This window comes from Rana temporaria, chromosome 9 (assembly GCF_905171775.1).
Source record: "Rana temporaria chromosome 9, aRanTem1.1, whole genome shotgun sequence".
In the NCBI taxonomy this organism is placed as follows: Eukaryota; Metazoa; Chordata; class Amphibia; order Anura; family Ranidae; genus Rana; species Rana temporaria.
Genome location: NC_053497.1, coordinates 105,645,878 through 105,663,881, shown reverse-complemented (window position 1 = coordinate 105,663,881; position 18,004 = coordinate 105,645,878). Strand labels below are relative to the sequence as shown.

Below are 18,004 nucleotides of genomic sequence, written 5' to 3'. Positions count from 1 at the left end.
AAGAGTGGCCTCGATTCTCGTCTTCTGGGGTTCCCCACTGGCACTCACGGCTCCTTCCTGCATCGATAAACCCTCCCCTAGGAAGAAGCGTTCTACCTGGGGGTTACCGTGCGGGCACGCTCTTGAGTCCAGCAGTTGCCTCCATAGACAGAGAATGCTGGACTTGCCCCCGCATCATTGAATTTGCTTGACCGCAGCGGGAGCCAATGGCTGCACTGCTATCAATCTATCCAAGCGAGCCGAGAACCCTGTCCAAAGAGGTATAGCGTGTCTCTGTTGTGAGAAGGAATGGGCTCAGGTGAGTAAAATTAGATGACATGTCACCTGGCCACGTCACCTGCCACAAGTTGTGGATTGTCCACTGACCACGTCACCTGCCACGTCAACTGGCCACATCACCTGCCATAAGTTGTGGATTGTCCACTTGCCACGTCACCTGGCTATGTCACCTGGCCACGTCACCTGCCACAAGTTGTGGATTATCCATTTGCCACTTCACCTGCCACAAGTTGCGGATTGTCCACTTGCCATGTCACCTGGCCACGTCACCTGCCACGTCACCTGTTCACATCACTTGGCCACAAGTTGTGGATCATCACCTGGCCACGTCACCTGCCACAAGTTGTGGATTGTTCACTTGCCACATCACCTGGCCACGTTACTTGCCACGTAATCTGCCACAAGTTGTGGATTGTCCACTTGCCACATGACCTGGCCACATGACCTGCCACAAGTTGTGGTTTGTCCACTTGCCACATGACCTGGCCACGTCACCTGGCCATGTCACCTGCCACAAGTTGTGGATTGGCCACATCACCTGGTCACGTCACCCGGCCACGTCACCTGCCACAAGTTGTGGATTGTCCACAATGCAATTTTATGGTTTTTCATCATTTGTCATAATTTTTGAGATTTCTAATGTAAAAAAAATAGGTCACCTTTAAAAATGCCTATAAAACGAAATCGCGCCAAATGGTGGTACCGCGTTTTGCCACGTTTAGCGGCATTTTGCGTCTGAAACGTGGAAAACTTTTGCGTATGAAACAATTTTTTTGCTTCTGGAAAATTGAGGTTAAACGCAACTGCCGAACAACAGCAATAAACGAGACTGTGTGCATGGACACATAGGATAACATTGAATGTGTTCAGGGGCAGTTGAAAAAGCTGTCCAACTGCCTCTGAACACGCGTTTACCAGCGTCTCGTGTGCATGGGGCCTAAGAAGTGTTGTTAACATGTTTGTTATTTTTATAGGGAAAAAAAATAGACTTTAAACAGTGCCTTTTCAGATAGGATGCTGCACTGCTGATACCAGGTAAAAATATGCACACTTGCAGATACAGGCTGGTAGTAAGGTTCACCTTCAAACAAGGTAGCAACCTACCTCTCCCTAGCTAAGAACACTGCAGAGTAGTGTTTCTACCCCCAATATTGTGATCTGTGGACACAATAATAACCCCCAGCATTGCTGTCAGTGGGTGCAATAATCACCCCCAACATTATCAGCGGATGCAATATTAACAACCACGTTTGGTTTCAGTTGGCGCATTTATAACACTCAACATTTTTATTAGTGGATACAATTTTAAACTCCTAGCATTGGTGTCAGTGGACGCAGTAATAACCCCCATTATTATCAGCGGATGCAATAATGACCCCCAGCATTAGTTTCAGTGGACTCAATAATAACCCCCAGCATTGGTGTCATTGAGCACAGTAATACCCCCCCCCCCCCCAAGCATTGCTGTGAGTGAATGCAATAATAATCACCAGCATTGGCGTCCGTACTATTAACCCCTCACCCCACATTGGTTAGTAGCAGTGCAATTTTAACTCCCCACCCCACACACTTCCCCTTTTATTCTCAATTAGTGAATCAGTTGAAGACTGCACATTATACATTTTATATTTTAGTTTTAGTTTTTAAATCGGCAGTTGGAACAACAACATTTTTACTGATTTCCCCCATGCATACATTCGAGGTGGATGGGGGAATCACTTCTGCAGTGCTATTGTCTTCTGCCAGCTGGGAATTTTTTATGTCGACAGATTCCTATACAGCCAGCAGCACTGATCATTGTAAACAGCCTGACAGGCTGGTTGTACACAGATCAATTAATAGATCGACTTGTATACAACCAGCTAGCCCATACAAGGATCGAAGTTTGGCCAAGTCCCTGCTGAAGCGGCAAATATTTTAATGTATGGCCAGCTTTAGTCAGTCAATCAATCTCCAAAAAGTGGGATAGGAGGGGGGCGGGGGGATTTTTAAGTGGAACTTCCCTGAAGATGAAGGGTGAAGCTCTACTTTAGGGGCCCTTTCACACTGATCAGTTATGATGCATTTCTTATGACCTTCCATTGACTTAAAATATAAGATGCTTTTGAAAAACTGGACCAAAGATGCAGCATGCAGGACTTTTTAAAGTGCAGCACACATGCAGTGTGAGGATTTCCGCACAATTTAGGGCTTGTTCAGTGCAGTGATGATGCACTGAGCTTGGCGGATCACACGGTTTCCTACTCCTTTTTTTTTGTTTAGTCAGATTGAGTGTTTTTAATTCCCTGTCCTAACATTTTTGAATGTGAGGTCTATAGATTTGTTTTGGGGCTAGATCACCTGGCAGGATGGGACACAGCCGAGATCTCTGTGTAGATATATGCGATGTGTTATGAGGGTGTTTATTTCCTTCCATCTCTCCAGATCTTTCCCAGCAGCAGCCCTCAATGGCCGTGTCTCTGGCATTGTCAGAAGGCAGATTACTGGAGGAATACAGTACAGCAAAGTCGGGCGCTGAGCCATTCATTATGGATGGTTGCCAGGTTGTGTGTACGGCTGTCCTGAAAATCCACACATCTCTCAAACTGAGGATCTTCCAAATGGGTGACACAGAGGCGGTTCTTCTCCCTTTTCCTCATTTGCTGTGTCATTGTTCTTGTCAATTCCTGCCTTTTATCCCTACTGTTTTACCAGAACTCGTAGGAAAGAAGCCCCCCCCCAAATGAAAATAGTTTGTGTTGCAGAGAATCCATGGCTTTCAGAATTTGTCAACTATGGCTCTTCTCTTCCTCTCTCTGTTGAATTGTGTCCATGAAAAAAAATATTTTGACTAATTGTTTCCACAATTATAGAATGTGAGGGAAGTGATCGTCATTGATGCTTAAAGTGATACTATAGTTTTATTTTTATTTTTTAAACATAACAAACATGTCATACTTTCCTCCACTGTGCAGCTCGTTTTGCAGAGTGGCCCCAAACTGTGTTTTCTGGGGTCCCCCGGCGGGTGTCTCAGCTCCACCCCTGCCTCAGATACACCCCCCCCCCACTCTCCCAAGGGGGTTACCTTGCGGGCGCGCGTCCTGCATTCGGTGGCCATACCCACCAAGTGCAGGACTCTGCCCCTCGGTGCCCGTGTCATTGGATGTGATTGACAGCAGCATAGGATGCATTAAAGTGAAAAAACAGGAACCTTTACAACTCCTTTTAACTCGTGTTTCCTGCCATTGGGGATTGGGTTAGATGGTTTTAGCCAGTCATTTTGGGTAAAGGTGGGTTTCTAGATACAGTGCCTTGAAAAAGTATTCATACCCCTTGAAATTTTCCACAATTTGTCATGTTACAACCAAAAACTTAAATGGATTGTATGTGATTATCCAACACGAAGTGGAAGGAAAAATAATAATAAATGTTTTTTCAATTTTTTTTTTTTTTTTTTACAAATATGTGAAAAGCGTGGCATGCATGTGTATTTAGCCCCCCTTTGAAAGAACCACCTTTCGCTGCAAATAAAGCTGCAGGTGTTTTTGGGTATGTCTCTACCAGCTTTGCACATCTAGATGGTGAAATTTTTGCCCATTCTTATTTGCAAAATAGACACTTTCCAATCCAATCTAAAAGAGCTTGAGCAGTGAACAGCAATTTTCAAGTCTTGCCACAGATTCTCAATTGGATTTAGGTCTGGACTTTGACTGGGCCATTCTAAAACATGAATATGCTTTGATCTAAACCCTTCCACATTGCAGACACTGTATATCTTCATCCTATTTAATTTAGAAGAAAAATTGATTGATCTCTAGGTGCAACATATAGCCTTCATGGATAAGCTGCTCTGTTGCTTCACAAGACTGTGTGTTTGTGTTGCTGTATCAGTAATTTTTTATTTATTTTTTCAAGGTCGGCACTACAGACAATAGAACTAATAACAGAATAAAATGTGTAAAATTCTACAGTTTTCGGAGCCCAGGTATACAGTATGTGCATTTAGATAGTGTAGTGCTTGGAATGTACACAAATATTTGTCCCTGTGGTTACTGGCAGTCATTTCTCGGATAACCTTGCTTTAGGCATCCGCACTTTTTTTGCACATTCACATATTTTTTGGAGCTCTTCCTGCTGAACCTGTTATGCAGCATATTTCTTTAGAGTTACCTCTACCCCATTGCAAATACAGTGCCTTAAAGTATTCATACCCCTTGACATTTTTCAAATTTTGTCACGTTACAACCAAAAATTTAAATGTCTTTTATTGGGATTTTATGTGGTAGACCAACACAAAGTGGCACATAATTGTGAAGTTGAAGGAAAATAATAAATGGTTTTCATTTTCTTTACAAATTGCCTATTTAGTAAATAGAGTCCACCTGTGTGTAATTTAATCTCACTATAAATGCAGCTGTTCTGTGAACACCTCAGAGGTTTGTTAGAGAAAGGAACACACACAAATCGGGGATAAAGTTGTGGAGAAGTTTAAAGCGGGGTTAGATTATAAAAAAAAAAAGAATCCCAAACTTTGAACATCTCACAGAGCACTGTTCAATCTGTCATCCAATAATAGAATGTGGCACAACTGCAAACCTACCAAGACATGGCCATCCACCTAAACTGACATGCTGGGCAAGGAGAACATTAATAGGAGAAGCAGCCAAGATGGAGGAGCTACAGCGATCCACAGAACAACTATTAGTCGTGCACACCACAAATCTTGCTTTTTATGGAAGAGTGGCAAGAAGAGTCATTGTTGAAAGAAAGCTATAAGAAGTCCCGTTTGCAAGAAGCCATGTAGGGGACACGGCAAACATGTGGAAGAAGGTGCTCTGGTCAAATGAGACCAACATTTAACTTTTTGTTCTAAAAGCAAAACTGTGTGGTGGAAAACTAACACTACACATCACCCTGAACATGCCAGAGGTTCACCTTCCAGCAGGACAACGACCCTAAACATACAGTCACAGCTATAATGGAATGGTTTAGATCAGGGGTCCTCAAACTATGGCCCTCCAATTGTTCAGGAACTAGAATTCCCATCATGCCCAGTCATGTCTGTAAATGTCAGAGTTTTACAATGCCTCATTGGACATGTGGTTCTGCAACAGCTGAAGGGCTGGAGGGCCATAGTTTGAAGATCCTTGGTTTAGATCAAAGTATATTCATGTGTTTAGAATGTCAAAGTCCAGACCTAAAGCCAATTGAGAATCTGTGGCAAGACTTGAAAATTGCTGTTCAGAGATGCTCTCCATCCAGTCCGACAGAGCTTAAGCTATTTTGCAAGGAAGAATGGGCAAAAATGTCATCTCTAGTTGTGCAAAGCTGGTAACCATCTATCATTTTCATGCCACTTTGTGTTGGTCTATCACATAAAATCCCTATAAAATACATTTGAGTTTTTGTTTTTAACCGGTTCCCGACCGGCTCACGCAGAGATACTGCAGAAGAATGGCTCTTCTGGGCGAAATCCCATACATATGTGGCTTCACCCAGGAGGGCCACCAGAGGGCGCTCGCTGCACAGCGGGTGGCCGGCAGGCGCGATCGCCACTGGCCTCGCGTGATCGGCAGCACGGGGGCGGTGTGTGTAAATGCACAAATCCCTGTGCTGTCTGAGGAGAGAAAACAGATTGTGTGTTTCTACAGAGTAGAAACCACAATCGATCATCTCTCCTAGTTAGTCCCATCCCCCCCACAGTTGGACCGCACAATTAGGAACACAGTTAACCCCTTGATCGCCCCCTAGTGTTGACCCCTTCCTTGCCAGTGATATTTACATAGTAATCAGTGCATATTTATAGCCTGATTGCTCTGTAAATGTGCAATGGTCCCAAAAATGTGTCGAGTGTCTGAACTGTCTGCCACTATACCGTGAAAAATCGCAGATCACCGACATTACTACTAAAAAATAAAAACGCCATATAAATGCCATACATCTTTCCCATAGTTTGGTTTGCACAAAAGTTATAGCATCTACAATCAGTTTGGGTACAACATCGCAGGACCACGCAATTGTCAGTTCAAGCGACGCAGTGCCGTATCGCAAAAAATGGCCTGGTCATTGAGCAGCCAAATCTTCTGGGACTGAAGTGGTTAACAAAACGTGGAAAATGTCCACGGGTATGAATACTTTTTCAAAGCAATGCAAGTTCCTGGCATTTCTATATATACTGTATCTGTCAGCTTTATGCAGAAAGTGGTAATGTTGCTAAAGTAAGGTAAAACTTGTGTTTCGAGAGAGTTGTCACCCCTTATTATATTTAATTGTAATCAGACCTGGGAGAGCGGTTTGATTTGCAGAAGATAGTACAACCAGCCATAGTTCAAACCTCGGACAGTTCCGCAGGGACTGCTCGAGATTTGAACCATGTATGGGCAGGCTGATTGTACCAAAGTCAATCCATCGACCGACTTGGATTTTTTGTATGCGATTTATTGCCAGTGGCTATAGCCGCTAGCAATATTCACTGTGTTCTCTTGGCAGCAGCAGAAGTAACAGTATTATCTGAGCTCACCCTTTGGGGACAATAATTGCAATTAGGGATGTATGGATACTGGATTTTTATTGGCGAGTACCAGTACTGATACTTGGATGCGATTTGCATCCATACAAAATGAATAGGCGCATATCGCTCTGCATAGAATTGCATGTGGTTTGAACAGGAATGCAGTAAGATTCCTGTCCGATTCACATGCAATTTCCCCCGCTGCTTCTGTGTGTTTGAACCCAGTAAAGAAAGCGAAGCACCATGTAGTGCAAAAATAGTCAGTTTAATAAAATGTTATAACAACTCACAAAGTAAATATCTAGTCAAACCCATATCTGCAGTGTCCCCGTCCTGCCGATGATGGCAAACCACAGTCGCTAGAGGCACTAACAGAACTGGAGGGTAAGTTCCGGGACTCCTGTAGTTGTAAGGCGGTAGTGATGTCAACTTTGAATGCAGACCGCCGGATTAAATTTGCATGGACTCAAATCGCACCGTATCGGTTTCGGTAACTGGAGTACTCGTGAAAATACTCCGTATCGGTGCATCGCTAATTCCAATCAAGCGCTGATTGCACCACAGTTTTACCACCCCCTAACCACTCGCCTGAATACTGACATGCAACCACTCAGAACTGTACACATGCTGCACCTGCAATGCTATGCTTCGTGGCCATGGGATAATATCAACAGCATGTTGCATTCGGCAGGTGTCTCAGCCCTCCGGTGCAACCCCTGCCAGCCCATGAGGCTGTACTGCAACTGTGTGCAAAGCATGCGATTTGTGGTACAGAAGTGTGCCATTTGTCATGACTCTTCCTCGCCACCTGTCAGATGTTCTCTGAAGAGCAATGGATACTGATTCTGAATAGAAGGGACAAAGTAATTTTAATCAGATGGTGCCCGTTCTGTGTTCTGATGAGAAATGTTGCAGTGTCAACATCCCTTTTGAAGAAATTAACCCTAAGGCTGGGTTTGCATCTCTCCGCTACCGGCATTTATCCTTGCGTATTATGTTTTGAACGTACATTTTTAGTGTGTGTGTGTTTTTTTTTTTTCCATGCAATTTTATATGCCCACGGTGGGTCCAGAACATTCAGATGAATGCATAAAATATCGATCATGCCTCATTTTTTACAACGCAGCGCACGGATGTTTAATGGTCTTATTGGGAAGAGTGTATTTTCATGACACATGAATTCTTCACACAGATACGGTCAGAGCTCTTCGCCCCCCTGCGTGTGTTGACATCTATTTACCACCTTCCCAGAATGCAGCGGTGTGCGTCCTTCAGTCTACTCTGATGTTGGTGGGAGTTTTATATCTGCTCATTAAGCTGACCTGTTAGTGTTGTTACCATACCCTCCCTTGCGGTGTTAGAGATGTATGGATTATCAGCTACTGATTCCTCTGCATTGTTTATCTCGGCAATATTGTGGATAAATTGAAGGTCAGGCTCTTTCAATGTGTAATTCCAGTCCAGTTCCCACAGATGCCAATTTGGACATCAGCCAAAGCAGAAACATGCTTTATGTGTACACGCATTGAAATACAAAGACACAGGGTCAGTTGTGATGGAAAGATCGTTGATTAGTAATGCAGACTATCTTAATGGAAAAATCTATCAAGTCAATTCACGTCTTCAGAGATAGTTACTGATTTTGTTGTTGCCATCTTCCAACTGGGCACTGTATAAAAAGAGTACATGCTGGGGAATTCGATAACCATTATAAGAAACATAGATTATTATATTGTACAGGATTTATACAGCGCCAAAAGTTTGCTCAGCACTTTACAATATAAAGGGAGACAATATAATTCAATACAAGAGGGTTAGGAGGGCCCTGCTCCTAGGAGCTTACAATCTAATCGGGAGGGGCTGGTGGAACAAAAGATAACTTTGGGGGATGAACTGATGGGAGAAATAGGTAACCCAAACATAAGCACTGTGCAGAACAAAGTTTAACATTTTAGGCTTCATTTCCACTGACGTTTTTACAGCCACTTTTCTGAGCGTTTTTTACAGCTTAAAAACGCCTGTCCATGTTATTCTATGGCATCATGCCCACATAGGCGTTTTTGAGCTGCAAATGGCATAGGCGTTTTTGAGCTGTAAAAAAAACGCAGGACCAGGGCGTTCTGAAGCTCCAGAGTAGAGCTGTAAAAACGCCAGACGTTAAACGCTCAAAAACGCTACCGCGTTTTTTTTTTTTTTTTTTACAAAATAAACATGGACAGGCGTTTTTAAGCTGTAAAAAAGGCTAACAACAGTGGCTGTAAAAACGCCAGTGGAAATGAAGCCTTAAAAGAGAGGGTAGATTTGAGAAGTGTTGTGTGAAATCGTTTATTGGTAATTGTTTAAATAGTTTAGTTTGGCAGGTGACCCCTTTCACACTGGGGCGGTTTTCAGGTGCTTTAGCGCTGGAAATATCCTCTGCTAAGCGCCTAAAAACCACACTGGGGCGGTGTGCTTGCATCTTTGGGACAGGTTGGGAGCGCTGTATTTTGCGCTCTCAAAACGCCCTGCCCATTGGAATGAATGGGCAGCGCTTTCAAATTGCCTGAAAAGCACTTTCAAAGTGCCGCTGTAGGTGGTTAAAAGTACCCTGCTAGCGGACGAAAAGCGTCGCTCAAACAGTGCTAAAACGAACGGCGCTTTAACACTAACTGCTGGCGCATTCAGTGTGAAAGCAGTGTGTATAGTTGCACTGGCGCTGAAATTGTATGCGTTTTCTCCGCACATTGTTGTGTTACAGGAGACTCCAGGAAGAAGGTGCGTGGCATGCAAATGTGACCAGTGGGTAAAGGGACCACCATATCAATCTGCTGCTGCTCTTTCACTCTGCAGTCAACAGCATGGGGATTGAATAGATATCGCTTTTTCTTTTACAGTCTATAATGTCATCTGCCTGGCTGTGCTATCTGGCAGGGATATGTAAATCTTAGAATTTGATGAACAGAAAGGGAAATTCTTTGACAAGTAAAAGGCTCACCTATATGCATTTGATCTATGCATTCAACTATTTGCCTGGAGTACAGAGCAAGAGACAATGTCACGTTGAACATGCAGGGTGAGGTGTGTTTTTATAAAGGTCCCCAGGCCCAGTTGTACACTCTTCTCCAGTTGCAGCCGCAACATAAATTCAAGGTGTCGGCTACTAGGCACAAGCACTGTAATATAGAAGGAGGTCACCTACTTCCCTATATTCAAAAGCATCAGGTATTGTTGCCAGCTGCAAAAGAGGCAGAAGTGCGCTAAGGTGACTACTGGGCAAGATGACAGTGTCTCTGAAGCCTTTTGCTGCCAGAGCCTTATTTGCATTTTTTGTACACGTGTTTAAAAAAATCATTTTAGGCCTGAGGATTGCGTGTTTTTTTTTAAGGTAAAAAAAGTGCATTTTTGGGGGGTTCTGGAGCCTCTAAAGTGTTGCACCAGTGATCAGCAGATTGCTGGTGCCCTGCAGGTCTCCTGCAGACTTGTCAGTGTATCCGTGTGCCCTTATATTGTACACCCAAGCAGATACATTCTGACAGCAAAACTTAATGAACTACCACAGTGCTCCACAGCACCGTGGTTGTTCATTATAAAACTACAACCTTTGTGGCTGTCAGGACTTGTAGTTTTCTATTCACAGAGGACTGTGAATGAGCGATTCAGGTAGGGGGAGAAGATCCCAGATAGCTGGGATCAGGGGCCGGTCTGTCATGTTACATCCTGAATATAGGTGTACCATGTTACGGAAGGTGAACTTTAAGGTAAAAAACATTATACAGCTTTCTGTGCTTCCGTACCTTCCTAAATACTTGAGTCCTCAGAGGATCCAGTGCTGTGCATGACTGCCTCTCTTCTTTCCCCTATACTCATTGAGGATGACGCAGTAGTGGAGGTCATTGGTTCCCACTGCTGTCAATCAATTGCTGTAAGGAGAAAGCCGGAGATGAGGTTGATCCGTGCTGGCCAGGTTTGCATGAAATACATCACAGGTGATATCATTTGCTGCTCAATGATTGGAGTATTCTAGTCGGCATCTCCCCAAGGTAATACATAAAACCTGGCCTGTTAGTGGGCTCTGAGGACAGGGTTGATGACCACTGTGTCAATAGACACACACATTGGCTTGATCGAGCCTGAACGTCTGCCCCCATAGCAAGCGGCTTGCTATGGGCATTGACTGTGAAGAGGAGGAGCTCAAAGGGTACCCTAGAAAAGGAGGATCGCTCTGTGGAATACTATTGCACAAAGCAGATAAGTGTGAAATGTTAATAAATTCAAACTGTAGTGCTAATCAAAAAGTGCATAGGATGAAAAACGTTTCATTCAATAGTACAAAATGTGCACCCATAAACATAAAGTAAAACCAATATTCATGTAAAAAAGTGAATGATGCAAGTCTACTTGGAAGTCCACCATAAGAACCAAAAGGACTCTCTGAAATAAAAAACATTCGCTGTGCAATCTGTCACCTATAAGTCACCCCAGTGACAGGAATACAGACATATTACTAAATACTAAATGTGTTGCGCTGTCTGAAAGTGCATAAATCAACCAAATGATCAGTACAAATAATTCATGCCGCCATCAAGGAATATCCCAAATTTATTTGGTGTTTATAGGAATACAGGCTTGCCAGAAAGCCATGACACCCCACATAAGAGTGGTCAAGGAACGATTATAGTCAAAGAAGGACTCGGCAGCTTACATTCCAAATATTTCTCATGAGCTCCACCTGGTCAGTAAATATACCACAAAGTGATAGGGGAAAAAAGGGTCACTTGCCCAATACTATAAACTAGCCACTTAATCTTTATTAAAATGAATTTAAAAACACATATTCACTCTTGTAACAGTGCTATACAGAAATCGCGGTCCCGGGGACATGATGACGCACGTCCGGTTTGCACGAGGACTTCACAATGTCACTCAGCCCTGCGTGTTTCGTCACCTCTGATGTCATTGTCACCATGCCTTTGATGACAAAAAACATATAGCGCCATATAGAGTGACATCATGATTTCATCATACAAAGTGCATCACTGTGTCCCGTGAACCACGATTTCTGTACACTGAGTTTTTATGTAAGTATTTTAATTCATTTTAATAAAGATTAAGTGGCAGAATTTTTTAACTATTGATTATTTGGCCCTTTTTTCCCACCTTTCTATTAGTTTGTGGTATATTTGCTGAACCAGATGGGAGCCCATAGGAAGTTCTGTGAATATGAGCTGTTGAGCCCTTCTATGACAACAAGCCTTTGTTTATGGGTGCAAGTTTTGTACGAATAATGCATATATTTTTCATCTTGGGAACATTTTGATTAGTGTTACACGTTGGTTTTATTTATGAATTGCATGAGTTATTCCATATTGTTTAGGCAGCTTTTCACTATTGGTGTATTACAAGCATGTCCAAAGTCCGGCCCGCGGGCCAATCATGGCTCGCATTAGCGTTTAATACGGCACCCCTGGTGATTTGAATATATGTATATAACAGTCACAAAAGATGTATATCTTATTTATCTTGCGCTGCCTTGGAGGGGGCGGGACGAGTGCCGTCAGATTATATACAGGAGAATCTCCTGTTTACTTGGTGGCGTCTGTAATAGGAAGTCCTGTCTCTGGGCTTCCATTGGAGGACTGTTCTGCCTATCATAGAAGGCGGGACTTTGTAGTAAAGAGGCTGCCGAGTAAAAAATCACTTTAGAAACATTCTTAAAAATGCAGGCCTTCTCTAAGGGAACAATAAGAATGAAGTGCTTTGGGCCTCCATAGAAATATTGGTTGCTGGTGAGGTTTTAGTCAGGAGCGTTGGCTGTGCTCAAACTTCTCCTTCTCTGTGTTCAGTGTACTTTCCATAAGCATATTGGACAGCTGAGCCAGTGGCAGCTTTATTTAATTATGTTACATTAGTGCTAATTGCACCGTATGATTGCAATGGCTTTGCTGCCCCCACTTGCAGCCTCTGTAAGACCCTGCGATCGCCCTTACCTCCAATCAAGACAGTTTGTCACTGTGAATAATTGATAAGACTGGGGCTGGATAATTATATAGACACATAGGGAGAGAATTGAGACTACCCGTCATACTCCAATGAATCCCAGTTTTCCCTCTAGAGACAATAGATCAGCTTTTGTACAAAAGGACAATGCGTGTTGTACTATAAAACTAGTAATGTATAGATCAGATGTAATGCTCTATTGATTGAACTCTGTATATAGCAGGTGTTGCCTGGCTGTTAAACAGAGTGTATTGGCTTTTTTTTCTCGTATTATTTCATGCATTTATATAGCACCAACACGTTGCACAAATCTTTACAGTGTAGAAAGAAACATTCACCTCATACTCAGCTTCCACTCCTAATGTCCCATCACAGTGACACAAATTATTATTATTATTCTTCGTTTATACAGGGCTGACATATTCCACAGTGCTGTACAGAGAACACGGAATCATTTACATCTTTGCACCAGAGGAGCTTCTATTCTAAAAGTCTTCACTGGAGTCACCCTTTATTAATATCCCCAAAAAATGTGGGCATGGTGGTAAAGTTATTATATAACCTTAAAGTATATCTAAAGCCAAAATCTTTATTTTTGGATAGAGTAAGGAAGGATTGGGAACTGTAAGATTTTTCTGGTTCAATAATTTTTAGTAATTAATTTAAAACAGAGTAACAAGAAAAAGCACCTAATCCACCTGCATGGAGCTAGAACTGGCAACATGAGTATAGATAGACTTACAGAGTGTGAACGAAAAAAGGGGGAACAACCTCCTCAGTCAGTTGTAAGAATAACCATAAATACAAAACGGAAACAATTCAGGGAAGATCCCGTAGCTGGCGGTGCTGACCTGGACATATGAAGTTCCATGCAAGCCAATCTGGCACCATGCGGTGCAAATTAACAGGACTTGTGACTTGTCTTCTTGCGTTCCTCGTGGGTAGGCAAGCCCATTAAAATTAAAGGGCAGCCCTACACTCGACACGTGTGTGTGTGTGTGTGTGTGTGTGTGCACAGATGTGTGAACCAGGGCTCCGAGATTCCTCCATCCAAACTAAACAGTGTAGTTGGAGGAATCTCCATTGACAACTATTGTAATGAGAACATTGCCTTACCAACGGCTGCCGTTGCCGTTGGAGTACCAGAACGGTGACTTCATCTGATTAGGTGCAGTTTCTGTTCACCTGATTTTTCACATGGCTTGGTCCTTTTTTATTTACTTTTTTGAGCAGGTTGGTGCCAACAGGACCACCCATGACTCAAATTTTTGGTTGATTCAGCAAGAATCTGCTGAAGTGCAAGCTGCATATAGCTAGCTATAACCTATCTATACACTATCCATTCAGACTGTACAATCTCCCTTTAGATTTACCGAAATAGTGTAATACAGGGTTTAACAAATTTGCTTGGAATCTAGGAGCCAGCTAAAAAATTTAGGAGCCAGAAAACGCGCCCGTCCCGCCAAGCTCACGTGCAGAAGCTAACACATACGTGAGTAGCGCTCGCATTTGTAAACGGTATTCAAACCACACATGTGAGGTATCGCCGCGATCGTTGGAGCGAGAGCAATAATTCTAGCTCTAGACCTTCTCTGTAACTCAAAACATGCAACTTGTAGAATTTTTTTAAACGTCGCCTATGGAGATTTTAAAGGGTAAAAGTTTGTCTGCATTCCACGAGCGGACGCAATTTTGAAGCGTGACATGTTGGGTATCAATTTACTTGGCGCAACCATATCTTTCACAATATAAAAACAAATTGGGATAACTTTTACTGTTGTCTTATTTTTTTTATTTTTTTTAAATCATTTTTTTTCCCAAAAAAAGTGCGCTTGTAAGACCGCTGCGCAAATACGGTGTGACAAAGTATTGCAACGATCGCCATTTTATTCTCTAGGGTGTTAGAATAAAAAAATATACATAATGTTTGGGGGCTCTAATTAGAGGGAAGGAGATGGCAGTGAAAATAGTAAAAAGAAAAAAACACATTAGAACTGCTGTTTTACTTCTAATGCCAACGGCCACCGCCAGATGGCGCCAGGTCACAGAAGGCAGCTTGGGCCTTCACAATGCTGCAAAGCCGCGGCCTAAATTTCCGGCCGTCGCGGGCCCACTGCGATCGCGTGGAGGTGGGGGCGCACGGAGACACAGGATCCACCTCCCGCTGCGACTTGGCGGCCTTCTAGGCCGCCAAGCCGCGGCCTCAATTACCGGCGGGCGCCAGGTCACAATTTCTTGTTACAATTGCGACCTGGCGCCCGGATTTTGTCGAGGCATGGTGTGATCTAAGAACAAACCTAAAGAATCCATAAAAATTTAGTCCAGTCAGACCAGCCCCTGCCCTACACACTTGATGGTACATCTAAATGAAATCAATTCAAGACAATTTTTTTTTATAGTGTATGGTCAGTTTAAGGAATTTGCCTTTTTTTATTTAGAATTTTTCTATTTATTTTTTATCACCTTGAGTGATTTTAGTCTGCGGGACAAAAAGTAGAAGTAAAGCAGCCCATACATTCATCATCTCAGGTTGAATGAAAGTAAAAAAAGAAATCTGATATCCCCGTTCACACATTTTAATGTGGATAGGGAAATCCTCCTGCTGTGCTGCTGTGCTACTGTGTTCTAACTGTGAAGATCAGAAGACAGTGATCAGTGCTGGCGGCATTAATTGATTGAGAAAATCCACACAGGCTGGTTGTACACAAGTTGCTCAATAGATGGACTTCAGTATTACCAGGGTGGCCATTCATGGATCGAAATGTGGCTGGTGCCTGCTGAACCAGCCGGATTTCAATCTATGAATGGCTAGCTTCTTTGAATAGGATACAGATCGCAAAGTAAGTCTAAAAGGGGTTTTACTCGTTCCCTCCCTACCCTACCCAAAACTGTGGCTATAGATGTACCTAAAATTACAAAGATTGGCTTTGGGACTCCACAAATATTATTTCACTGGCCCTTAGTGATATCGTTATTGCAACATTAATCTGATTATAATGAAGCCTTTTTCTCATCTCTTCTTTGGTTCATTGGAGGAACTGTAATTCCCAGCATGACCTACCAGCTGGAGGCTGACTGCATCTGTACTGGATGTTGCTCATGCTCTCCCCCCTCTCCCTTGCACTGTTAGGCTGGCAGCTGTTCTGGGCACTGTGTATTGTCTTCGGATGAGAAGATGTTGTGTTACCTGCTGGTCATTTGCAGAACATTGAATTATTCATTGTATGTTCGGCTCTCCAGCTGAAGTATTTCGGCTCCTGAACTCAGCAGGGAAGAAGAAGAGGAGGAAGGGGGGGGGGCTTCTCCTTATCTCTCCTGTCCCCCTTCTTTCCCCCTCCCCTCAAGGTCAGCTGACACAGCAAGATTATTATCTGCTGCATAGATTGTCATTTTTAGGATTCCCTCATTTCTTTGTGCAATTGGAAAATTATTCACATTACCTAAATTCCACTTTCTCTGCATTGTTTGCTGTTCAGACAGGGACTCGGGCATCATTCCACATCCATGTGACACCTCTGATGGAAGGCATTTGTATTTAAATATATATTTTTTGTCTAATTTTTATATTTTATTTTAAAGTTGAGGGGCTGTATTATTTTATTGTTGTTCTTATTATATGTTCGGCAAAACTGAAAGGAAAATGCAGGCAGCTGAGCCCAGGTAAAAAATTATTTATGGGATATACTGCGCTGTGCAATAAGTCAACACAAAAATTAGATGAATATGAAAAAGTGTAGCGCTTATTTTTGTGAAAAAGTCAGTTAACAACACATATGAAATGTTGTAAACATACATATATGGAAATGTAATGTAACCAGAGAGACGGAGGTTGATTTACTAAAGGCAAAAAAGACTGTGCACATTGCAAAATGCAGTTGCTCCAGAGCTTAGTAAATTAACAGAAGCTCTGCTGACTTCCATCATCCAATCATGTGCAAGCAAAAATGCTGCGTTTGTTTTTTTCCTTGCACATGATTGGGCCTTTTTTGCAAAGTGGACCTTTGTCTCATTTACTAAGCTCTGGAGCAACTGTTCGGAGTGCAACTGCACTTTGCAAAGCGCACAATCCAATTTGCCTTCAGTAATGTAACCTCAGTCTTATACTGCTCCAGGAAACCCATTCTCATGGATTCCCTTTGTGTTGAATGTTTGTAAAACAAATATTTTAATAAAAAGCATTTTTTAACAACTCGAATATAAATGCTAAAAAATAAATAAAACAGATGAATTTAGCATTCTAGTTTCTAGTGTCATAACAATAGAAGTGCAGAGCTGTTGAGATAATGTTCTGGTTCCTGTCTGATATGGATGGATGACTGAATTTTTCATATTCTCTTCTATTTCAGTTCTTGTGCCTGAAGAACATTCGAACATTCCTGAAAGTCTGCCATGATAAATTTGGATTACGGAATGCTGACCTTTTTGACCCGTTTGACCTTTTTGATGTTCGGGATTTCGGGAAGGTAAAGAGATGCCCTTTTTTGATGTGCTGTTCACTCCAAATGTCAGTTCTGTCATGTTGCTGGAAAGCTGAATGGTTTGCCAGCTTTTATTTTTTTGGGACACTAGCATAGTGAGATCTGCCCACCAAGATTCCCAGTTCCACCCATCATTGACGATCACAAAGGCATATAATCATGGCATGATATTCGTATACCTGTTGCTATACGTTTTACAAAGACCCCATATCAGGGGCATGAGTTGAGGGGAACAGTGATGATGATGTGCCCATGCCCTATCAGGGAGGTGATCAGGCTTTCTGGAGCCACACTGTTAATACAGTTTCTCCCTTTGGATTAAACTACGCTTTTTCTTTTGGATATATGTTGATTGCTATGGTTACTGCTCACATCCGTCGCTTACATCTTGTGTATGGTCATGCCCCTTTTATAATGTGATTATATATGTATATCATTCATAGTTCTCATATTTGGTAGTGTTTTTTTGCAGTAACTCAAACAGGGTATTAATTTGGGGTAGGATCACCTAGAAAAGTGGGTATGATCTAGGCACAGCCACCCAAAAGGTAGGAGTGTTAAGTGATAGTGTCACAGGGCCTGATATGAATATGTTGGCCACTATGCAATGTTGCTGTTTGTAGAATGGTGGTTTATGGCCTATCTTAGTGCTTGTAATTTGGTTGATTTGATGACTTATCATAGTTCTGATTTCTATTTTCAGATGTTAATTGTTTGACGTTTGGGGGGACGATCCTGCAACTTAGGGGATTTGTGATTGGTAGAGCTGGGTATTTAAGCT

The 18,004-nt window shown here is 42.5% G+C and overlaps 1 protein-coding gene across 10 annotated transcripts in view; it reads left to right on the top strand.

Annotated features, from left to right (window-relative positions):
* Positions 1 to 18,004, top strand: part of VAV2 (vav guanine nucleotide exchange factor 2) — a 324,488-nt gene that overhangs the window by 33,965 nt on the left and 272,519 nt on the right. For all 10 annotated transcript variants that reach the window (XM_040324063.1, XM_040324064.1, XM_040324067.1 and 7 more), the window contains exon 2: positions 17,092 to 17,208. In XM_040324063.1, coding sequence (XP_040179997.1) covers positions 17,092 to 17,208 — 117 coding nt within the window. The remainder of the gene's footprint in view (positions 1 to 17,091; positions 17,209 to 18,004) is intronic.